The sequence below is a fragment of the Apus apus genome, chromosome 8 (assembly GCF_020740795.1).
Source record: "Apus apus isolate bApuApu2 chromosome 8, bApuApu2.pri.cur, whole genome shotgun sequence".
NCBI classification, from domain to species: domain Eukaryota; kingdom Metazoa; phylum Chordata; class Aves; order Apodiformes; family Apodidae; genus Apus; species Apus apus.
Window position 1 is genome coordinate 2,607,564 of NC_067289.1, and position 23,321 is coordinate 2,630,884.

Genomic DNA, 23,321 nt, shown 5'->3' on the forward strand with positions numbered 1-23,321 from the left:
AGGCCCAGGAGATGTTTCTGGGCAGCTCCTGGAGCCAACCAGCCCTTTGCCCCCCGGGATGGGCAGGGCAGGGCAGCACAGCTGGGGCTTGGAGCCAAGGAGGCTGTGGGAGCTGAAGGTTCTTGAAGGACACGGCCAGGGACACCAATCCTGCAGCAGGAACTGATGTCCAAGAGGCATCTGAGGGGGACTGTGTGTCCCTGTCAGGCAGGGACCTGCCCACCCTGTCTGAAGCACCCCTGGGTGAAGGGGGAAGCTGCTTCCTGGCATGTTGGAATTGTATTACTCACTGGAACAAGGTTCAAGGGTGGGTGTCTTATCTCCACCCTTATCCAGGCCAGTGATAGCAGAGCTGAGGGATGGAAACCACGCAGGGAGAGCAAAGCCTCATGTGGTGACCACTGCAGCCAACCAGGATGGAATTTTCATAAGGGGGTGCTGGTGAAAGCCCCCAAGGGGCTGCGTGAGGCTTCACCCTAAAAAAAAAACCCACCACCAAACGAAAAATAAGGAGCAAATTACACCCAACGCTGGGTTGACAGGATAGTCAGCGACGTGTTGGGGCCTGTCCCAGGCTGGCATCAAGGGTGGAAGAACAGCCAGAGCTGGAGGAGGGTTGGCCATGGATGTGGCTCCCAGGTGCTGGAGAAATGGTGCAGGTTGGAGCAGGGGTGGGGAGGGAACTTCTGCACTGGGGCACTCGGTGTCCCCAGGCTGCTGCTGCTCCAGGACAGGTGGTGGTGGCCCCACAAGGAGGTAGCTGAGGGGTTTGGGGATGAGGAAGGGGAAATTCTGGAGCTGGAGTGAGGACTGGATGCTACTGCCCTGACTCCTTGGCTCTTGGCCACGTTGGGTGTGAGTGCTGGTCACCCCGTGGGACAGGGCAGTGGCAGCTTTGGGTGTAGTTTGGCATGAGGCTGTTCCTCAGAATGCTGTGGTTGGGGGTAGGGGGGGAAATTCCCACTGCTGGGCACTGCCCCATCCCTTTGGGATGACTGGTGGAGACTCAGGAGACCAGCAGCCAAGTGGGTTCTCCTCCCGTGACCAACACGTTCAAAGCAGAGACTTCCTCATCTGTCCAAAAAAGATGATGCTCATCAGAAGCAAAAAGCCAAACAAGCTTTGTTGTTCCAGACATCCCCAGTTTCTCCAGCCTGGGTCTCTCCTGGATCCACCCTTGATGCCAGCCCGTGTCCAACAGCATCTTCCCACCTCAGGGCATCACCCCTGCAGAGGAGCAGGAGCTGCAGCCCCAGGGGACTTGGAGAAACAGGGGGCTGGTGGGACCAGGGTGCAACTTCTTCCTCCAGGTGCTGGCAGCAGAGATGCCCCACTCCCAAACCAAACCACAGCTGGGAACACAGCCATGTCTCCTGCTTGGAAGCTGCCTACAAGAGGTTCTGTCTCTTTGAGGGGAGAAAAATCTACCATGTTTGACCTTCAGCATGAGCCCCAGGTCCCCCTGGCGCCCGTGCTGGGGACATGGAGTGCTCAGCCCACAGCAGAGCTCCCGCCAAGCAGCCCAGCAGTGACCTTCACGTGCTTCAGCCTCATCATTTTGGATCCTCCAGCCTCTTGGCTGCCATTTCCCTTTCCCAGCAGAGCCCCCTGAAGGGTGGGGAGGCCCCTGGTCCCTGCCCCGGGGGGTGGCCAGCAGCCAAGGTGATGAGACGTGGTCTTTGGAGACCTTCTCCTCCTCCATCCCTCCTCACGGACAGCCACTGTGTCATCTTCCCATCCCCTTTCTGTCCTGCAGCTCTTCCCATCTCGCTTCTGCCCACCCTTTCTTGCTCACTTTGAGCTGCACAAGAGGGGATTTGGGAAGGAATGAGCTGGAAGTTAAGCCAGGAAAGCTCCTTGCTCCTCTGCTCTCCCCTCTTTTGGAAGCCCAAACCAGCTCCTGGCTCATCCCCAATCCTTCCTGCCCTCGGGGCAGTGCAGAGAAGAGGGTTGTCCTGCTGTGGGCAAAAAGGAAAGGGAGCCAGGAATTTATTCTGGCTAGCAGCAAGGTCTGACCAGGCAAAGGGCAGGTTTTAGCTCAGATCTGGGCTGCAGGAAAGGGAAGAGATGAAAGCTGCTGGGCAGGACTAGAAAAGCAGCTCTGCCTTTCTTCAGCTGCTCCTGGGGGGGCAGTTTCTTGCCTTGGGGTCCCCAGGGCATCTCCCTGCCCCTCACCCGGTGTCCCCTTTGGGCAGCATCCTTAGGGGACAGTGGGGGACACGGTGAGTGGCTCAGAAAACCTGTCCCACAGCAACTGGCTGTCCCCTCAGCCTTGGGAATGGGGAGGAAAGGAAGCGTGGCCTCCTGGCCATTGGGAAAACCCTGGCGTGGAGTCAAACCTCAGGCAGATGAGGGGCTCAGGGGGTGCAAACCCCACCAGCCTCTCTCCAGAGGCCTTGCAAAACTCAGTGCATGGCCCAGGGAGCTGCTGGGACCCCCAGGAGCCCACCCAGCAGCAGGAACTGTGTGTGTGTGTGTGCGTGTCCCAGCGCTGGACCTCCAGCCCCACGTCAGTGCTGGTGGAAATGAGAGCAACCAAACGTGGAGAGCTGATGGGTGGTTTTATTGTGTGACCTGGCGTGACATCCTCCTCCCCCCTGGAACAGGGATAAATGAGGGTCTCATCCTTTTAACCCTTTCTTGGCTGTTTCTCTTCCCACTGCCCACCCCAACACTTCTGCCCTGGTTTTTTTCCATCCACGCCCAGCAGAATCCTGCAGGAAATCTCAGTGCCAGCCCAGCGTGGGGACCTTCCCCAGGGCAGGGGGCTGCTGCTGGGGGGGTCAACCCAGCTGGGACCAAGCAGGGAAGCCACTGGTGTCCTTGGGGAGCAAAGTCTGTGGTGCTGGGGGGATGTGTCCCTTGTGTGGTGTGGGCTTCGTCCATGGGGTGATGGTGGGTCCATCACCTGCATCCATGGGGTGATGGTGGGTCTGTCCCCTGCCCCCACAGGGTGATGGTGGGTCTGTCCCCTGCATCCATGGGGTGATGGTGGGTCTGTCTCCTGTGTCCACGGGGTGGTGGTGGGTCTGCCCTGTGTCCATGGGGTGATGGTGGGTCTGTCCCCTCTGTCCACGGGGTGATGGTGGGTCTGCCCCTGTGTCCATGGGGTGATGGTGGGTCTGCCCCTGTGTCCACAGGTGATGGTGGGTCTGTCCCCTGCATCCACGGGGTGATGGTGGGTCTGCCCCTGTGTCCATGGGGTGATGGTGGGTCTGTCCCCTGTGTCCACGGGGTGATGGTGGGTCTGTCCTCCATCTCCACGGGGTGATGGTGGGTCTGTCCCCTCTGTCCACAGGTGATGGTGGGTCTGTCCCCTGCATCCACGGGGTGATGGTGGGTCTGTCCCCTGTGTCCATGGGGTGATGGTGGGTCTGTCCCCTGCATCCACGGGGTGATGGTGGGTCTGCCCCTGTGTCCATGGGGTGATGGTGGGTCTGTCCTCCATCTCCACGGGGTGATGGTGGGTCTCTCCCTTGTGTCCACAGGTGATGGTGGGTCTGTCCTCCATCTCCACGGGGTGATGGTGGGTCTGTCCCCTGTGTCCACGGGGTGGTGGTGGGTCAGTCCCCTGCCCCCAGGGGGTGACACGGGCCAGTGGCTGGCTCTGCTAGCAGCTCCCTCCCGTGCACAAGAAGATCCCCACGGCCATGCCCAGCAGGGCCACAGTCCCCAGGATCAGGCCCAGCACCAGGGGAGTGTGTGACCGGCTGCTCCGTGTTCCTGCAAGAGGGATGGAGGTGACACCTGGGGTGACCCCCAACCACACCACCCCGTGTCGTTCCCCCCCCACCCCAGACCCCCAGCACAGACCCGTCCAGGCTCTCTGGGCCCTCAGGATGCTGACACAGGTGGTGTTGAGGAAATGCTGGAGATCCTGGGTGGTCTGGGGGTACTTCATCAGCTGCTCCTCAGCAAAAGCAGCCACCTCGTGCCTGCCGGGCCAGCTCCGCTGCCAGGTGGCGCTGGGGACATGGAAGCTGAGGAAAGCTGTCCCGTTGAGGGTCACCTCGTAGAAGCTGCTGGCCGTGCCGTTGGGGTAGAGGCGGCAGCCCAGGTGGCACCAGAGGCTCTGGGTGTCTGTGGGGACAGGGAGAGGGGTCCAGGCACCCACCCTTGGGCTGCCAGCACCCAAGCTTTGCACCCCCTGCCCCACCGACAGCTTTGGGTTTGCTGGGCTGAGCTGCAGCAGCAGCAGCTTTTCCCCCAGCCCAGTGCCAGGCTCATTTCCCCCCCCACCCCCTTCCTTTCCCCTTCCCCTGTCCAGCACAGCCTCGTTTTTACGGAGCTGGGAGGGGTTTTTTTGGGCTCAGAAGAAGCTACTCGTGGCTCTCGGGGAAGGCTGTGGCACAGGGGGGGGAGACGTGAGGCTCCCACCACAGCCCCCTGAGGTGAGGAGGTGCTGCCCAGGGGCCCGGCAAAGAGATGCAGAAGTGGGGGCACAGCTGGTTTGGGGGTAAAGGGAAAACACACCCGCTGAGGGCAGGAACACGAAGCCATGGTTGTCAGCGTCCCACCCCCCGGGCTGCAGCCCCCAGCCCTTTTCCCAAGGGGCAGCAGAAGTTTGGGCACCTCCCAGCTCCCAGACTCCGGGGTAAGAAACTCCCGGCTCCACGGGAAGGGCTCCCTCTTGCCCAGCGTGAGGTCTGGCAGGTGGCTGTGTCCCTCTTCCTCTGCCCAGCTGTCCCCAAGAGCCAGCACCATGCCCGGGCAGTGCAGGGAGGTCTCCCCTTCCTCGGTGGGACCCGTCCCCCAAACCAAGCCATGCGTCCCCATGCCCCCTCCCCTCCCAGGGCTACCACTCACAGTTAATGGGCCTCTCCTTGCTGAAGAGCTTCACCAACTGGCCGAAGTAGTTCAGGTAGGTGGCCACATCCTGCTGCCTCCTGGCCCAGGCATCGGGGGGCTCCAGCGGCAGCACTTGGGTGACATTAGAGCCGTCCAGGAGGTGGCTGAGCTGCCCGTCCAGGCTGGCGTTCCCCGAGAAGACGGAACTGCCCTTGGAAACGCGGGTCCTTTGCAGCATGGTGAAGGTGAGGGGGGCTGCAAGAGACGCCGGACATCATCACCCACCGCCCCGTCTCCCCCCCACACAAACCGTGTGTCCCCCCTGTGCCATCCTCAAGCCTCTCCCAGCACCGCCGCCCCCCCTGCCCCCGCCTTACCCGCCCGCTCTGCCCCGCATCCCAGCGCCCCGCACAGCAGCAGCCAGCGGAGCATCCTGGGGACAGGGATGGGGACGGGAATGGTGGCCCCGGGGCTGGCCCGGCGGGGAGTTAAGCGGGGCCGGGGAGGTGGGGCGTGCGGGAGGAGGAGAGTGGGAGTCCGGCCAGGTCTTTCCTGGCCCATTTCCTTCACCCGAGCCACCCGCACCCCTTCCCTGCCGGGCGGTGACACGTGGAGCGAGGAGCCAGCGCCTGCCTCAGTTTCCCCATCCTTTGGCTGGGCCGGGCCCCCCAATCCCTGCTCCTCACGGGCAGTGCGGGAGGGGGACCAGGGCCAGGAGAAGGGTGATGAGAAGCGGGAAGCAGCGCCCAGCGGGGGTAACGGGATCCCCCTTGCCGGGAGGGGACGCGCCCCTCGGGAATTCCCCCCCCCCCGCCATCAGCTGGGGGGTGAGAAACCCCTCGGCTGGGCTGGCTCCGCACGCCTGCTCGACTAATTACACCTTCGGTGATGATCCTCATTAACGCCTTGAACATCTCAAATCGGTACCTGTGCCTGGGGGGGGGGGGCACAGGGACCCCCCCCTTCTCGCCCCCCCCGCATCGCGCGGTTCATCTGCGGGGGGGGGGGGGGTGGCCTCAGAGGATAAAAGGGGGTGTGGCCTATGCTAATTACTCCCGCGCTCTATGCTAATGCGGGGGGTGTGGCCTCCCGGGCCGGGCGCGCCCCCGCGGGCCGTGCCCGCTGCCGGGGCCGGGGCGCAGCGATGGCGGCGGCGGAGCTGGAGCGGCTGCGGATGGCGGGGGCCGGGATGGCCATCGCCGTCCTCACCAGCGGCGGCGACGCGCAAGGTGGGCCCGGGGCTGGAGGGATCAGCTCGGCCCCATCCCCGCGGTTTTGTTCTGTTTTGGTTTTTTTTTTGGGGGGGGGGGGGGTCCGGGTCTGCCCCCCGTGGGAGCGGGGATCCCCCCCCCCCCCACTCCCGTGTGCTCCCCACGAGGAAGGGTGCGGTGCTTCCCCGGTCCCATCACCCCGAGCATCTTCCGTGGGTGGGTGGGGGGTGTCACAGGACACCCCTCTTCTCATCCCTGCTGCGTCGTGTCCCCCCATTCTCCCCCCCCCCCCCCCCTTCCCAGGTGTCCCCTCCTCCGGTGTCCCCTCCCCTTTCGGGATACGCAGCGGTTTTTATTCCCTCTCGCTCTGCAGCCGGTTGCTCATCTGCAGCTCCCACCCGTGCCTGAAGTTTTGACCCGGGTGCTGCCTGCGTGGCTCCCCCTCCCCCCCTCCTCCTCCACGCGTGGGGACACTTCAGGGTCACCTATAGGACCCGGTTGCCTATAGGGTGTGGGGTCCCTCGGGGGGGTTGGGGGGGGCCTCCGGTTTACAGGGGATCCCTTTTCCAGGGATGAACGCTGCCGTCCGTGCCGTCACCCGCATGGGGATATACGTGGGAGCCAAGGTCTTCCTCATCTACGAGGTCGGGGCACCCCTTTGCTCCCCGTCACGTGCGGGGGGCAACTGCTCCCCCCCAAACACACACACCTGCCAGGGCACCCCTCACCCCTTCCCTCCCCTTTTCCACAGGGCTACGAAGGGCTGGTGGAGGGGGGAGACAACATCAAGCAAGCCAACTGGCTCAGCGTCTCCAACATCATCCAGCTGGTGAGGCTCACCGGTGGGGCTGGGGGGGGGGGGGTGCCCAAATCCCACCTCCCCGACCCTGTGCGATCAGCTGCGTGTGTGTGTGTGTGTGTCCCCTCTCCCCTTTTACCCTCCAGGGTGGGACAGTGATCGGCAGTGCCCGCTGCAAAGCCTTCACCACCCGGGCAGGCCGGCTGCGGGCCGCCCGGAACCTGGTGGAACACGGGATCACCAACCTCTGCGTGATCGGTGGGGATGGCAGCCTGACCGGGGCTGACATCTTCCGCTCCGAGTGGGCTGGGCTGCTGGAGGAGCTGGTCCAGGATGGTGCGTGGAAAAACCCCTCATCCCCTCCCCCAAAACCCCTCGGGTGGGCAGAGCTGAACGCGTTCCAGAGGCGTTGAGGTCCACCCCATCCTGGTGACCCCCCCCCCCTACGGAAGGCTGGGTGTTTTCTGCTGCTCAGCCTGGTGTTAGGGGGATCCGTGGGAGCCCACCCCTACCATAACCCACGGGTGGCCATGTGTGTGTGTGTGTGTGTGTCCCCTCGCCCCTTGCAGGGCAGATCAGCGAGGAGGTGGCACGGGAGAACTGCCGCCTGAACATCGTGGGGCTGGTGGGCTCCATCGACAACGACTTCTGCGGCACCGACATGACCATCGGCACCGACTCGGCCCTGCACCGCATCATGGAGGTGATCGACGCCATCACCACCACGGCCCAGAGGTGAGCGGGGCTGGGGGCAGGCGGCCTTCCCCACACCCGGGGGGGACGTCGCACCCCACCCCTTCCTCTCCTCCCACCTCTGTCCTTGCAGCCACCAGCGGACCTTCGTGCTGGAGGTGATGGGCCGCCACTGCGGGTAAGCCCCCCGCCTCGGGTGGGGAAGCCCCGTTCTGGAGCTGGGTCGGTGCTGGTGCTGCCACCCTCGTGTGTCCCCAGGTACCTGGCGCTGGTGTCTGGCCTGGCCTCGGGCGCCGACTGGCTCTTCATCCCCGAGTCCCCTCCGGAGGACGGCTGGGAGGACATGATGTGCGAGAGGCTGGGGGAGGTGAGCGTGTGGTGTTCCTATGGTCCTGTCCCCCTTTTTTCCTTCCCCGGGAAGCCCCTGCAGGGACCCAGGCTGACCCCCCCCCCCCCGCCCCGCAGCCGGCGCCCCTGCGAAGCTTCGGGAGCTGCTGCCATTGTCCCTGTGAGCCGGGGCGCTCAGCCGAGCGCAAATCCGGCCCTCGCGCGCCGGGGACCTGGCTGGGTGGGGGGGTGAAGGGCCAGCTCGGGCTGGGCTGCTGGTGGGTTTCAGCAGAGCCACAGCAACCTGTTTTCCCCCCCACCCCGGCGCCAGACGCGCAGCAGAGGGTCCCGGCTCAACATCATCATCATCGCCGAGGGCGCCATCGACCGCAGCGGCAAACCCATCTCCTCCAACTACGTCAAGGAGGTGAGAGCTCCCTCCAGCCCTCGCTGGGGCACCCACGGTGGGTCCTCAGTGGGTCGCCCAGCGTGACACCCTTCTGTGACGCCCTTCTCGGCCCCGCAGCTGGTGGTGAAACGCTTGGGCTTCGACACGCGGGTCACCGTCCTCGGCCACGTGCAGCGCGGAGGGACCCCGTCAGCTTTTGACCGTGTGCTGGTAGGTCCTGGTTGATGAGGGGGGCACGGGTCACCCTGGGGAAAGGAGCAGGCAGCTGGGACACCTTCCCTCTGCCTGTGGTCAATTTCGAGGGTTTTAAAATCAAACCAGCAGCTCTCTGGCTGTAAATCGGTCGGTTTCTGAGCCGGTGGGAAGCATCCCCTTCCCATCCGTGGGATCGCCCAGCCCGGAGGGCACGTGTGGCCCCAGTCTCACCCGGGTGGGTGCCCCTTTGCAGAGCAGCAAGATGGGGATGGAGGCGGTGATGGCCCTGCTGGAGGCCACGCCAGACACCCCTGCCTGCGTGGTCAGCCTCTCGGGGAACCAGTCGGTGCGGCTGCCCCTCATGGAGTGTGTCCAGGTGGTGAGTACTGGGGAGGATCAGGCACACCAGCCTGCTGGGTGGGGAGGGGGTCCCACTGCCCTCCCCACAAACCTGGGTGTCACGGTGCTGTGTCTCTCCCTGCCCAAGACAAAGGACGTGCAGAAGGCCATGGATGAGAAGAGGTTTGAGGAGGCCATCCAGCTCCGCGGGAGGTGAGGAGCAGGGAATGGGATGGGGGAGACCTCCCTGTGGGGCTGGCAAAAGGATGTGCTGGGATGGAGGAAAAGAGTGGCTCCTGCAGCCAGGAAGGGTCCACCCCCCACCACATCCCGGGGTCCAAGCACACCCCCACACCACACCACCTCATCCTTGCAGGAGCTTCGAGAACAACTGGAACATCTACAAGCTGCTGGCTCACCAGAAACCGGCGCAGGAGAAGGTGAGGAGGGATGGGGGAGCGGCAGGGGAACACCCTCCCCGCTTCGGGGACACGCAGGGATGTGCTGTCCCCCTTCCTTGGCCCCGCAGAGCCCCTTCAGTCTGGCCATCCTGAACGTGGGTGCCCCCGCCGCCGGCATGAACGCTGCCGTCAGGTCGGCCGTGCGCATCGGCATCTGCCAGGGACACACCGTCTACGTGGTGAGCGACGGCTTCGAGGGCTTGTCCAAGGGGCAGGTAAGGGGCACAGTGAGCCTGGGTGCTGCAGGTTCCCCCTGGGAGGGGATAGGTTTGGGCTCGGAGGGGGTTCCCCCAGCCTGAAACCGAGTGAACTGCTGCTTGCAGATCCGTGAGGTGGGCTGGCACGACGTGGCGGGCTGGCTGGGACGCGGTGGGTCCATGCTGGGGACCAAGCGGTAAGGATGGGCTCCCCCCACCCCCAGGGTGGAGGAGGGTGAAGGGATGGAGCCAAGGGGATGCTGCTGTCCCGAAGGGATTGTGGGGACCACCCGTCCTCACCTCAAGGTCTCTTCTCCCCTTCTCCCGCCCTAGGACGCTGCCCAAGACCTGCATGGAAAAGATCGTGGAGAATGTGCGGAAGTTCAACATTCAGGCGCTGCTGGTCATCGGGGGGTTCGAGGTGCGGGGGAACCCTCAGCCCTGTCTTGGTGGGGGCCACGGGGAGGGGGCTGTCAACACCCCAGGCACCCCGGGCCATCCCTTTTGGGATGCGGATCCGGGGTCAGGGTTGGCATCTCCCCAGCCCTGGGCTGCTTGCAGGCGTACGAGGGGGTGCTGCAGCTGGTGGAGGCCCGTGGGCAGTACGAGGAGCTCTGCATCATCATGTGTGTCATCCCTGCCACCATCAGCAACAACGTGCCCGGGACTGACTTCAGCCTGGGCTCGGACACGGCCGTCAACGCAGCCATGGAGGTGAGGGACAGGGCAGGGGGTAGCTGGTGGGTGCCATCCCCACAGGTCCCAGCATCATCATCATCATCATTGCTGTTTGGGAACGAACCAGCACCCCAGGCAGCAAAGCTGGGTTCTCCTGGTGTGATTTCCCCCCTTCTCCTGGTGTGACTTCCCCACTTCTCCTGGTGTGACTTCCCCACTTCTCCTGGTGTGACTTCCCCCTTCTCCTGGCACAGAGCTGTGACCGCATCAAGCAGTCGGCCTCGGGCACCAAGCGCCGGGTCTTCATCGTGGAGACCATGGGGGGCTACTGTGGGTACCTGTCGACCGTCACCGGCATCGCGGTGGGCGCCGACGCCGCCTACGTCTACGAAGATCCCTTCACCATCCACGACCTGAAGGTGAGCAGCATGGCTTGGGGAAAATAAGAAGGGGAAGCTGGGAAAAGAGGGTTTGAAGGACCATGGGTCAACGTTAAGTGTCCCAACAAGAGGAGCAGAGGGACCTGGGATGGCTGCTGGCATCCTGGTGCTCATCTTGCAGGCCAACGTGGAGCATTTGACGGATAAAATGAAGACGGATATCCAGAGAGGGCTGGTCCTGCGGTGAGCTGGGGGTCCCTGGGAATGCTTCCTGAAAAACCCAGCCTGCTGGCAGGGAGAGAGGCTGGAGCTGAGCCCTTCCTGCAGCTTGGAGAGGGGTTCCCATGTGGAGCGGGGCTTTGGGAGCACGGTGTCCTGCTTGGCTGAGGGGGGGGACAGTCCTGAGCTGGCTGCTTCCACTGCCATCCCCACCCTGGTCCCAGGGCTCTGCTGGGGAGATGGGCTGGGTTCCTCTGGGCCTCAGGGAGAACAAAACAGCAAAAAGTAAAAAAAAAAAAAACAAAGGTGTTGAGGGGAGCACGGAGGGAGCCCTGGCAAGATGCCACGTGAAGGAGCAGCCCCTGATCCCTTCCCTCTGCTCCCCCCAGCAACGAGAAGTGCCACGAACACTACACCACCGAGTTCCTCTACAACCTCTATTCCTCCGAGGGCAAAGGCATCTTCGACTGCAGGATTAACGTCCTGGGCCACCTCCAGCAGGTACAGGGGACAGGGCCAGGTGGGCCACCCCTGTCCCCAAGAGCTGGGCGAGTTTGACAGCAGCACCCTTTCCTTGTCCCCAAGGGGGGAGCCCCGACCCCCTTTGACCGCAACTACGGGACGAAGCTGGGAGTGAAGGCGGTGCTGTGGATGTCGGAGAAGCTGCAGGTCGCCTACCGCAAGGGTGAGCTGAGACCCGGGGGTCCCCTGGTGGGCTGGGGGGAGGCTGGGGGAGCACCTGCTGCCCTGGGCTCAGCCCTTCAAGCCCCGGTGAGGTGGCCACAGTCAGCAGCGTCCCCTTCCCAGGGCGTGTCTTTGCCAACTCGGGAGACTCTGCCTGCGTGATCGGGCTCAGGAAGAAGGTGGTGGCCTTCAGCCCCGTGACGGAGCTCAAGAAAGTCACTGATTTCGAGTAAGCCCCTGTGCCCCAGCAGTTGGCCAGATCCCAGAGGGACCTTCCTTGTCCCTCAGGCTGCTCTAGAGCTCTGTGTGTGTCCCTTTCCCCTCGCTGCACAGGCACAGGCTGCCCCAGGAGCAGTGGTGGCTGAACCTGCGGCTGATGCTGAAGATGCTGGCCAACTACCAGATCAGCCTGACCGAGTACATCTCGGGGAAGATGGAGCACGTCACCCGCCGCACCCTCAGCATCGAGAAGGGCTTCTAGTCCCACCAGCCCAAGCCGTAGCTCCCCCTCCGTGTCCTCTCCATCCCCACGTGCTGCTCGGGGAGCACCGGGTCCCCCCCCCGTTCTCAGTAGCCCCGTAGTTTCGCCACTGGCCCCTTCAAGCAGGCAGAGCCTGGCCCAGGCTCCCAAAACAGCACAGCCCTGCCCAGAATTGCTGCTCCAGGGTCTGGTCCCTGTGCAGGCGTAGAGAAGAGATACTTCTGGAGCCCGGCTGCGCAGCCCAGACCCCTCATCGTCCCTTCGTAGTTTCTTCCTGTTATTTAAGGGTGGGGTACCTGGATTCTTTGTCTAGCAGCTTGACCATCTGCTTCTAGTCGCCTGCCCTGCGTGCGGGACGGGGAGCTGAGGAGGATGAGGAGCCATCTCCAAGCGGGTAGGGCTTGGTCCTGAGGGATTTTGGCTGCCCCAGGAGCCCTGGGAAAGCTCCATCCTCCCGTGGTGTTTGCCCGGTGGGGTGTCAGGAGGGTTGAGTGCAGAGCACCGGGCCTGGCAAGCCCCTTGTCCCCAGCCACCTTGCATGATGCTTGGCCGTCACCGTGTCACCCTGGGTGCTGCTGGTGGGGCTGTGCCCATCATCACCACCACCCTTGTTCTGTGACGCCCCCCCTACCCCCAGATCTTGTCCTCCTCTAGAGATAAAACCTGCTGGAGCCAAACCTGCCTCATGGGAGAGTGGTCATTGCGTGGGGAGTCCCCGCGGGGAGGGACGTGGGGCAGAGCCGGGGTTAGGATGGGGCTGAGCAAAGCCAGGCGCTCTGCCAGGGCTGGGTTAACACCAGGCCAAGTTGTTTCCCTGCTTCATGTGTCCTCAAAGCCTGGGAGAGTGGGACCATGGGCTGCTTCTCTCCGGCCAGGCCCCGGCGGGTGCAAGGTCAGCATCCCTCTGCGGCCTGACTTCGCAATCCCAGGGAAAAACTGCTTCTCCCTGGTTGCGGTTCCCACCTCGGAAGGAAGCGCAGCAGAGATTTATGGGGGTGACGTGTTTGGTCCCCAGTGCAGTTTCTCAGGGCTGCGCTTGGCCCGTGCCAGATGGCTCTGAGGAGCCCCCTGTTCCCAGGCCACTTTCCTCCTGGGGCTTTTGGCTGACAGCTCCAGCCTCTGGGACACGGCCAGCACCAGGACGCATCGCAGCCTTTTGGGTCAGACACAGTCATTTTTGCCTCCCTGTGAAGTTGTCCCCGAGTCATGTTTGACTAACCTCATAGCCTTCTATGAGGAGATTACTAGGTGGATAGATGATGGCAGAGCGGTAGATGTGGTTTATCTCTGTTTCAGTAGAGCATTTGACACCATCTCCCACAGCATCCTTGTAGATAAGTTGATCAAGTATGGGTTTGGTGATCAGGCAGTGAGGTGGATCAAGAACTGGTTGAAGGGAAGAAGTCAGAGAGTTGTGGTCAGTGGGACAGAATCTAGTGGGAGGTCTGTGACCAGTGGAGTCCCTCAGGGGTCAGTGCTGGGACAGGTGCTGTTCAATATCTTCACCAACGACCTGGATGAGGGTACAGAATGTACCCTCAGCAAGTTCGCTGATGACACCAAGCTGGGAGGAGTGGCTGACACACCAGAAGGCTGTGCTGCCATTCAGAGAGACTTAGACAGGCTGGAGACTTGGGCAGGGAGAAACCTGATGAAGTTCAACAAGGGCAAGTGCAGAGTTTTGCATTTGGGGAAGAACAACCCCATGCACCAGTACAGGTTGGGGGCTGAGCTGCTGGAGAGCAGGGTAGGAGAGAGGGACCTGGGGGTCCTGGTGGACAGGAGGATGACCATGAGCCAGCAATGTGCCCTTGTGGCCAAGAAGGCCAATGGATCCTGGGGTGGGTTAGAAAGGGGGTGGTTAGTAGGTCAAGGGAGGTTCTCCTCCCCCTCTATTCTGCATTGGTGAGGCCACATCTGGAGTATTGTGTCCAGTTCTGGGGCCCTCAGTTCAGGAAGGACAGGGAACTGCTTGAGAGAGTCCAGGGCAGAGCCACAAAGATGATTAAGGGAGTGGAACATCTCCCTGATGAGGAAAGGCTGAGGGAGCTGGGTCTCTTGAGCTTGGAGAAAAGGAGACTGAGGGGTGACCTCATCAATGTCTACAAGTACGTAAAGGGTGAGTGTCAGGGAGATGGAGTTAAGCTTTTTTCAGTGATGACCAGTGATAGGACAAGGTAATGGATGGAAATTGGAGCATAGGAGGTTCAAGGTGAATATCAGAATTTTTTTTTTTCCTGTGAGAGTGACAGAGCCCTGGGACAGGCTGCCCAGAGAGGCTGGAGACATTCCAAACCCACCTGGACACGTTCCTGTGTGATGTGCTCTGGGTGACCCTGCTCTGGCAGGGGGGTTGGACTAGATGATCTTTCGAGGTCCCTTCCAACCCCTAGGATTCTATGATTCTATGAAGTGTTAAGTCCCCGTTGATTTCAATGCTTTTCCCCTAGCTGGCCACAGTACTTGTTCTGGTCCCTGGAGGAAGATGATGATTAATCCGACTTCCCTGCCAGGGCAGAGAAAGAGCAGACCTTGCTGAGGGAGGCAGCTTTGCTGCTATTCCCAGGCCAGGATCTACTGTGGGGACTCCAGGCAGAGACCTGGAAATGGGCTTTTCCACTGTCCCATGTGCTGCTTTTCAGGAGCTCCCCAGTGCAGTCCCACCTGCCTGCCTGGCTGCCAAGCCCCGAGAGGAGGAAGGTGAGTTGTGCTGGCTCCACACTTGCAGGCAGACAGCTGCTGGCCTTCCCCACCAGCAGGAAAAGCTGCTTTATACCCCCACTGAGGCAGGCCAGGGTGAAAACCAGTCACGCTGAAAAATCCCCGTGGCTGAGGTGGAGCTTTGTGCCCGGGTGCAGCTGGCAGGCCCTGGGTGTTCAGCTCCTCTCCAGCAGGTGTTTTCTCCAGCCTGGCACTCGTGGCAGCAGGCAGGGCACTGGGGGGACAAGAGGGACATTGCAGGGGCAGGTAGGACACTTGGGGGGGGTGCTGGAGGGACTAGCAGGGCACCAGAGCAGCTGGCAGGGTCCCCCAGCAGCCGCGTTCAGGGGAAGGGGTGTTCCCACACTGGGATGTGCCGGGGGGGGCAGGAGTCACTGCAGCCCTAACACCTCATTTCCACACACCCCCCTCCCCCAAAAAAAAACCAACCAAACAAACCAGAAGCCTGGAGTGCAGAATTGGTGGGGCTCGATGGACAGGCACAGCCTCCAGATCCCATGGGAGGGGGGGGGGGGGGGCAACCACCCCGTGCCCCATCAGGACGAGCAGGAGGGGACGTGGTGCACCCAGGCAACCCTGGTTGCCTCCCATTCCTGAAGGAAGAGTAAAGCAGAACTCCAGGAGCCTGGCACCGCGAGGCCAGGCTGCAGGGACCCGGGGGGAGGGAGCGGGGAAGGGATAAATCAGCCTCCCCCCCCCCCGGGGCTGTGCCGGTGCTGCGGGGCCAGCCTGCAAGGAGCGGTCGGATGCCTCCAGGGCAGCTTGCCCGGCAGCTGGAGCATCGGCACCAGCCAAGGGTGCTGAGCACGGGCACGTAGGCAGCTCTGCTTGGGAACGGCCGGGATTAGCAGCCCAACTTCTCCAGCGCAGAGGGAACGGCGCCAGAACAAGCCTCGGGCCACGGAGGTTCTTGCTCCCTTCGCCGCCCCTCACCTCGAACCAGCCCCGGTGACAAACGCTGCTGCTTGCTTTGATGATCCCAGCAGAGCTGGAAGGGCCCGCAGCACCCAGACAGCAGCTCCTCTGCTCCCCGAGGAGGACAGGAGAGATGTCTGCCAGCCAGGAGGGTGCTGAGCCAGGCTGGGAGAGGACCTGCCCTCAGCACCAGGGCAAGATGCAAATGGTGTGACGGGTAAGTCTCCGGGGCCCTGCCTGTCAGGGGAAGTCTGGGATATGATAAATCACACTGGCCATTTAAATGCAGCTGGGTTTAATCCAGAAGGCAAGAACTAGGTCACTTGAGCAGTTAAAAGCCAGCAGCAATCTTCACACAAGCCACAGGGTCAAACTGTGCCCCCTCCCACCCAGGTCAACGTTAGGGCTGTCACCATTCCCGAGGCACGTTCCTTCCCAGCAGCATGATCCAGCACACAGGGGCTGGGACACCCCTACCAACAGGGAGAGGGGGGACATGGAAAGGCCACGCTGCCCTGCACAGCACCAGGGGCCACAGCCAAGCAGCATCAGAGGCTTGTGTCCTACAAACCAAAGGCCACCATCCTGCCCGGGCAGGCTTTGTACCCCTGCGCAAGCTTTGCTCACCATCCCTTGGGCTTCCTGCACTCACCCTGAAGTGGTGGCTGCAGGAAGGTCCCCAAAGGGCTCAGTGCTTCCCAGAGGCAGCCCCATGCAGGATCTCCCAGCAGCAGAGCCATTCCCTGGGGCCAGCAGAGCAGGAAGGCTCTGGGGCCCACAGCCCTGCTCCTGCCCTGACAATGCAAGCCCTCAACCAGATCTAATGGAGCAATGCCCCGAGTCAGTTGTTCTGTTTGTAGAACCCCAGCCACAGCTCAGACATCCTTAGAGGGACAACTGGCTTTATTTGGTATGTCACAACATTTTAATGTGTATTTAACAGCTCTGTAAAATCTTAGTCAATGCAGCTTTTTCAGTTAAACACCCCCCTGATGCCTGTGGAAACCTGACAGTCATGCTTGGCTTTTTTTTTTTTTGTGCTCCCAGCTGCAAAATGCACAGGGGCTTTTTGATGTTAAGTTTCCTTAAGCTGCTCTAATGCCTGCAGGGGGATGTGGGGGTTAAGAGCACAGCCGAGCATTCAGGATCTGGGAGAGAGTAATTCCTGTTTCACCCAGGCTGCACCCAGCCTTTCTTTGGGCTGCCTGGTCGCCAAGTCAGATGTTGCAGGAGCTAAGGCGGACCAGGAGAATTCAGGAGTTGAAGGTAAATGAAGAATGTGACCTTTGCAAACAGCACCAGACAGTTCTTTGCCTGGTCGCCAAGTCTGATGTTGCAGGAGCTAAGGAGGACCAGAAGAATTCAGGAGTTGAAGGTAAATGAGGAATGTGACCTTTGCAAACAGCACCAGACAGTTCTTGGTGACCATCTCAGGCCACGTCTCCCTGACAGACTTGACAAAAACAAACCTTTGTGGTAAGAACTGCCCTCAGAGGCTGCTACACACCAACAGAGGCTGGCAGAGGGTGAGCCTGACAGGGAGTCACCAACGAGCAGTGAACTTTTCAGGGGTCAGCAGGCTTTGCCATCCCCCTTTGATCGCACAGCACAGCAGCAGCTCTCACTGCAGCCCTTTGGCTTTGCTGCTTCCCATGCAGCTCCCAGCAACACAAGGTATGACTGTGAAGGGAGCCTGCTCCACAAGCAGGAAAGCTCCCGAGCACCCACTCAGGTGCTGCCAGCCCCAGGGTGATGTGCACAGGAGCTCCAGGGGAAGCCAGCAGCACCCCATCCCAGCTCCTCCAGAAGGGAAGGGCAGTGGGAAAGGCCAAGGCTTTGGCTGCAGGGAGGTTTGCAGTGGGGACTGTCACTCCTCCTGCAGCTCCTTCTTCTGAAGGGCCTGGAGCCTCCTCCCCACCGTCTGCTGGACAATCTCCAGACCCTCCACGTCCAGTTCCTTTGTGAGAAGCAGGATGGCATTCAGGACATTGTTCTGTTGGGACAAGACAGACACTGCTTTACACAAGCATATTAAGGCCAGCCTGAAAAAAGGAGAGTTGATCACAGAACCATGGAATGGTTTGGGTTGGAAGGGACCTTCAAGATCATCTGGATCCAAAACCCCTGCATGGGCAGGGACACCTCCCACCAGCCCAGGTTGCTCAGAGCCCCATCCAACCACTTCCAAGGAGGGGGCATCTGAAATTTCCACGGGGAACATGATTTTGAAAGAGCTTCTCTTTCTAGCAACTCCACCACCATCACCACGGGCAGCAGCATGCAACAGCCACCTGCAGCTACAGGGACAGATGAAGAAATCCCTTGGGGCAAACAAGGGCAGGGACTGCATGTGGCCAGCTGGAATGCAGGACAATCCTGCCCGCCCAGTCCCTCACAGACTGCCCACATGCCTCTGGCTCTTGGCCACCCTCCCAGCTGACTTCTGGAAGGAAAGGAGCATTCAAAAGCAGCCACCCTCTCTCTCTCTCCAGCGTGACTGTGTGTAGGATGGGAAAGGACAGGAACCCTCTGATCTGTGGAATAAGAAGAGCTGGTAGGATTGTGAAAGCATGAGCTTGAAGGTGCCCAACCCAGCCTCCCAGCCTTGCAGGACTATGGCCAACACCAGACCATGGCTCTGTCAAACCACGGCTTGAAAAACTCCAGGGAGAGATTCCACAGCCCCTCCTAAATAACTGTCCTTCTAAGGAAAATCCTTTTCCTAGTGTCAAACCTGAACCTCCCCTTGTTTATCGTCTTCTTCTCCCAACGGCCAGAGCCTGCTGTACCTCAGCAAAGCAAAACACCCCAGTGCATGAAAAACATGAACAGAAAAAGAGAACACAAGCAACTACTATCAAAATGAGGCAGAACGTGGCCTAGGTGTCATCCTGCCTGTTGCAGGGCTAGTACTGAGTCCAGCAGACAGCAATTCCCAAGATCCATGAGGTTCACCTGAGGCTACACTGTGGAGGAGGAGTCTGAGGAACTCAGCATTCTCCTGCCCTCCAGGCCAGCAGTCTGATGGCTCCAATTCTGTCACTTCTCCACTACCATGTGTTCTTAGGACAACCCAAGTGAAGGACACGACATGGGCTTGTGTGCAGACAGATCAAGAAGACAGACTTTACATGGCATGTCTTAAAGGCAGAGTGGCACAGAACAGAGGGGACCTACAATGATCATCTAGTCCAACTGCCCATCCACTTCAGGGCTGACCAAAAGTTAAAGTGTAATATTAAGGTGTTCTCCAAATGTTTCTTAAATACTGCCAGGCTTGGGGCATCAACCACCTCTCCAGGAAGCCTGGTCCAGGGTTTGACCAACCTCTTGGCAAGAAATGCTTCCTAATGTCCAGTCTAACCCTGATGCAGTCCTGAACTCTTCCCACACGTCCTGTCCCGGGATCCCAGGGAGAAGAGCTCAGCACTTCCCTCTCCACATCCCCTCCTCAGGAAGCTGTGAAGAGCCATGAGGTTGCCCCTTAGCCTCCTTTTCTCCTTAGCAGGCAAGTCCAAAGTCTTCAGCCACTCCTCACAGGACGTTCCTTCCAGCTTTGCTACCCTCCTCTGGATGCACCCAAGGATCTTCGCAACCTCCTGAAATGGTGGGGCCCAGAACTGCAACGCTGAAAAGCAACTTGGTCTTTAAAAGATACTCACTTTCTCCTTTTGGTTACAGTCTGTCTCTCGAGGTGAAAAGGAGGAAAATTTATCCCTGGGAACCGGCTTCATACCCAGCTCCTCTCGAATTTTGCTAGAGAAGGAGAGAAAGAGCAAATGTTATCAGGAGCAGCTGGCAGGACCTTCCTCTGCCAGGCCAATCCCTTCCAATCACAGGCAACCATGCAAGAAGCATCTAGCTGAAGGACTCAAGGCGTGTCTGTTCACACACCACCACTGCCTGCAGACCACAACACCCCAAGGAAATCTTTATATAGCTATAAAACGTGAACAGGCATGTTGCTGTAAGGTGCCTGCTTGTGGGAGGGTTCCCCTGGCCTGCTGGGACTGCAGACAGTGCCACACCGCACTTGACCAACACGTGCCACAGCGCCGACGTGCACCAAAGCACGTGGCAGAAGCAGAGCTAAGCAGGAGAGGACTGGAGCTCAGGCTTCAGAGAGGATCCATCTCTGCCTGCACAACACAGCTGACAGGCTTGGGAGTCAGTCCCCACCTACAGAAGAGCCTGTTCTGCAGATCCAGAACCAGACCCGCAAGCGCTGTTACACCAGCGCGGCTCCACCGTGGCAACTGGAACAACAGGAATTTGCACCAGCTGCAGGCCTGGCCCACGGAGTATCAGGGTTGGCTGGCAGGGTCCCTTCATGCTACGTGCCAGTTCAGCCCAGAAACCCTAACAGCTCACAAACAAGCCCTCACTTTGTCTCCTCCAGAGTGAAGCTCAGCAGTTCCCTCTCAGTCTCGGCTGTGGACTCAGCAGCACTGGATTCCGAGGAGCCAGGGCAGCCATTGTCCACCCCCCTCCTGGGTGGTGGGGCTGTGATCTCCTCGCCATCCACCAGGGCCTGGGACAGTTCTTCTTCTGTCACAGCTGCAAAAAAGCCAAAACCCTGCTGAAACGAACTCCCAACAGCCCCAGAAGACAGCACCTGTCGCGGGGCAGGTACTGCTGCTGCAGAGCCTTAACACGCGGGTTTGCTCCCAAAAACTGTCCTTAGCATCTTTTGCTTTCATCCTCCTGCAGTAAGACCAGCTCAGGAGAACACTGGCAGCTGTCACCAAGACTCTCAAAACGAGGAAGGTACCAGGGAGTGATACAAACACGCTTTGTTATCTCTTTGTCTCTGGAGAAGGCTCCAACAGCCACCAAATTATTACCACCACCGGATGGAAAAGCTTCTCTTTTTTTTCCTCCTTTTTCTTTTCTGACCACAGATCCAATTACAGTGTCTTTGTTTTGCCACAGCAAAGGAGAGAGCTCTAAAAACCCACTAATTAGTGGTGCTGTCTGAGCTATAATGAGGCACTCCCAGCCCTGCTAGTGTTAAACTCTGGTTCTGCAGGGAAGGGAGGAAAGAGCTCAGGAGCAGCGGATCTTGCAGAGGGGACACTCAACCTCATCCTGACTCAAGGAAGAGCCAAAGGAGGCCTTAAAAGAGAGGAACCAGCACATCACCAGTTCCCAGCTCACCCTGCCCATGGCCCAGGGCTGTTTGTTTCCCTGCAAACACCCACCTTGGTTATCAAGCTTCTGCAGGCTGGGCAGGTTGCGCAGCACGGTCATCCGGTAGCGGTGGGGGTCCGACCCACAGCAGGGATTTTCAGACAGCCACAGGACCCTCAGCTGGGGTAGGTTTTTGAGGTAGAAGAGCTCGTTTAGGCTTGTAATGTTGTTCTTCCTCAGATAGAGTTCAGTCAGGTTCAGGCACTGACGCAGCGGCTCGAGGTCGGAGATGCCGTTCACGCTGGGGAGAGATGGTAAGATGGGAGCAGGGAGTCCATCCCACCCTGGCTGTGCTGCTCAGGTGGGAGCACAGCAACCCCTGTAGCACAGCAGCTTTCCAGCCCCCCTTTCCTGCAACAGCTTCACTGAGGAGCCTCACCCCTGCACGGCACAGCAAGGGGGGTTCAGGGGCCCGTGGCTTTGCATAGGAAAAATAAGCACATCCTCTTTCTAAGCGAAGAATTTTAAAAGCAGCCTTTGCTTCCCCCCCCTCCAAACACTTGCACCCTCTTCTGCAGCAGCTCCTCAGGCTCACTGAAGGAGAGCCAATATTTTCAAGCTCAAAAGCTGGGACAGTACTGGCTCCATGGAATCCCCAGGACAGGTGAAGGATGGGTGTGTTGGGGGGAGGTTGAAGGAAATTAAAAGCTCTGTGAGATCCATGAAACACTTCACCACAGAAGCAAACTGGCACCATACAGAGCCCCAGGAGATCCCACCTGAACTACGGAACAGGACTTGGGGAACAACAATCCTACGAGGTTTTTAACACTTCTTGAAACCAGGATCATTTCCTCGAGCAGGAGAGGTGCAGAAGACTCATCATTTCTGCATCTCTGCTGCTTAGGAAACCAGGCGAGAGGAGCCAGGCAGCTCAGACACACCACCCCAGGAGGAGGGTAAGAAAACATGGGCCAAAGCACAGCAATGAATTCCCCCTGCCCTCTCCCAGGCCAGCAGCCTGACGTTCACCTGAACGTGATCACCTCGATGTTGGGCAAATCCCGGCATATCGATATCTGGGCGGGAAGAGACGGAAAACACCCGGTTGGCACTCGCAGGAAAAGGAAATTAGAACAACAAACAAGGAAAAAAACAAGGAATTCAGGTTTGCTTCGGCCTAACCCCAGCTTAACACCACCCGGGAGCTTTGCTGCCCCAGGCAGCACAGAGCCAGCAGCTCCTCTGCCCTCTCTGCCCTGGAGAGCAAGCACAGGCACCAGCCAGCAGCACGTTGCTCTTCTGCTCCAGCAACTTGGCACTCTCTGAGGTGCTTTTCCAGCCACTGCAGGCAAGAAGGGATCCCTCCCAAGCCCAGACAGCCCCTCTCCTAAGGAGGCTGCGTCATCCCAACTCCCCAAGACACGAGGCAGGCCTCGGGGCCCTGGCTCTCTGGGGGTCTGGGAGAGGAATTTTCCGAGCAACCTCGTTTTTATCTCTGTTTTGTTTTGGTTTTTTTTGATTGATGGGATGCAAATCCATTCTGAGAGGCTCTGCAGCTCACCGGCTGCCAGCCAGCTCCAACCCGGGCCTGTGCCTGCTTCCCGCGGGGCCCCATCGATCCCCTCCCGGCTGCCACCTCCGCTGTGTCTGTCTGTGTGTCTGCGTGTGCGTGTCTGCGTGTGCGTGTCTGCGTGTGCGTGTCTGCGTGTGCGTGTCTGCGTGTGCGTGTCTGCGTGTGCGTGTCTGCGTGTCTGCGTGTCTGCGTGTCTGCGTGTCTGCGTGTGTGTGTCTGCGTGTGTGTGTCTGCGTGTGTGTGTCTGCGTGTCTGTGTGTGCGTGTCTGTGTGTGCGTGTCTGTGTGTGCGTGTCTGTGTGTGCGTGTCTGTGTGTGTCTCTGCCTGTGTGTGTCTCTGCCTGTGTGTGTGTGTCTCTGCCTGTGTGTGTGTGTCTCTGCCTGTGTGTGTGTGTCTCTGCGTGTGTGTGTGTGTCTCTGCGTGTGTGTCTGTGTGTGTCTGTGTGTGTCTGTGTCTGTGTCTGTGTGTGTCTGTGTGTGTCTGTGTGTGTGTGTGTGTGTGTGTGCGCAAGCCCGGCCGCTACTTACATCCGTCAGGCGGCTGCCCCTGCGGGAAGGAGAGACAGCAAGGAAAGGGGATGTCACCAAGAGCACAAGCAAGGGCTCAGCCAAGCCCCACGCCCCCCACCCCCACCCTCACCCCGCCCCGCCCGCACCACGGGGCCTCCCTCCTTCTTCCACCCGTGTCTCCCCCACGCGCGTCCTGCCCGCCCCGCCTCCCTCCCCGTTCCCCCGCTGCCCACCAGCAGTTGAGGCGCCGGACACCGTCCAGCCCGGCCGCCTTGGCCCTGGCCAGCACGGCCGCCCGGCTCAGCCTCATGGCCGGGCCCCGGAGCCGCGCAGGCTCCTCCCGGGCGGGGCGGGACGAGCCCGGGAAGCCGAGCGTGACGGCTGCTCTGCCAGCCCCGCAGCTTTCCTTTCCTTCTGTTGCTTACCCCGTAGCTCCCCCGCTGCTTGGTATTTCTGTGTAAACGCGGCTCATTCGCGCTACAGAATCACTGAACGTCTGGAGTTGGGAGGGAGCTTCAAGATCACCCAGATCCAACCCCCTGCATGGGCAGGGACACCTCCCACCAGCCCAGGCTGCTCCAAGCCCCATCCAACCTGCCCTTCAACACT

General features: G+C 60.3%; 3 protein-coding genes across 4 annotated transcripts; 1 reads left to right on the plus strand and 2 right to left on the minus strand.

Moving 5' to 3' along the window:
• Positions 1–3,525: 3,525 nt before the first annotated feature.
• On the minus strand, positions 3,526–5,256 carry PROCR (protein C receptor). The gene is made up of 4 exons (XM_051626036.1): positions 5,166–5,256; positions 4,807–5,043; positions 3,814–4,080; positions 3,526–3,723 (listed from the first exon to the last, which is right to left on the minus strand). The coding sequence occupies exons 1-4, from the start codon at positions 5,218–5,220 to the stop codon at positions 3,611–3,613; spliced, it is 672 nt and encodes a 223-aa protein (XP_051481996.1). The 5' UTR covers positions 5,221–5,256; the 3' UTR covers positions 3,526–3,610.
• Positions 5,257–5,912: 656 nt separating this feature from the next.
• Positions 5,913–12,538, plus strand: PFKL (phosphofructokinase, liver type). Its single transcript, XM_051625921.1, has 22 exons — positions 5,913–6,017; positions 6,570–6,643; positions 6,751–6,828; positions 6,945–7,134; positions 7,368–7,533; positions 7,625–7,669; positions 7,750–7,858; positions 8,150–8,245; positions 8,345–8,437; positions 8,676–8,801; positions 8,910–8,974; positions 9,138–9,201; positions 9,291–9,437; positions 9,546–9,616; positions 9,753–9,840; positions 9,981–10,133; positions 10,352–10,516; positions 10,659–10,720; positions 11,086–11,197; positions 11,282–11,381; positions 11,504–11,609; positions 11,714–12,538. Exons 1-22 carry the CDS (start codon positions 5,933–5,935, stop codon positions 11,859–11,861), a joined length of 2,343 nt encoding a protein of 780 aa, XP_051481881.1. The 5' UTR covers positions 5,913–5,932; the 3' UTR covers positions 11,862–12,538.
• A 3,844-nt stretch (positions 12,539–16,382) lies between these two features.
• Positions 16,383–23,219, minus strand: CFAP410 (cilia and flagella associated protein 410). 2 transcript variants are annotated; one of them, XM_051626011.1, is made up of 7 exons: positions 23,138–23,219; positions 22,731–22,749; positions 21,660–21,706; positions 20,699–20,928; positions 19,883–20,054; positions 19,160–19,253; positions 16,383–17,490 (listed from the first exon to the last, which is right to left on the minus strand). In XM_051626011.1, the coding sequence occupies exons 1-7, from the start codon at positions 23,182–23,184 to the stop codon at positions 17,365–17,367; spliced, it is 735 nt and encodes a 244-aa protein (XP_051481971.1). In that variant the 5' UTR covers positions 23,185–23,219; the 3' UTR covers positions 16,383–17,364. The 2 variants fall into 2 exon arrangements, with proteins under 2 accessions (XP_051481971.1, XP_051481970.1); XM_051626010.1 differs by lacking the exon at positions 23,138–23,219 and adding an exon at positions 22,946–23,033.
• Positions 23,220–23,321: the final 102 nt, after the last annotated feature.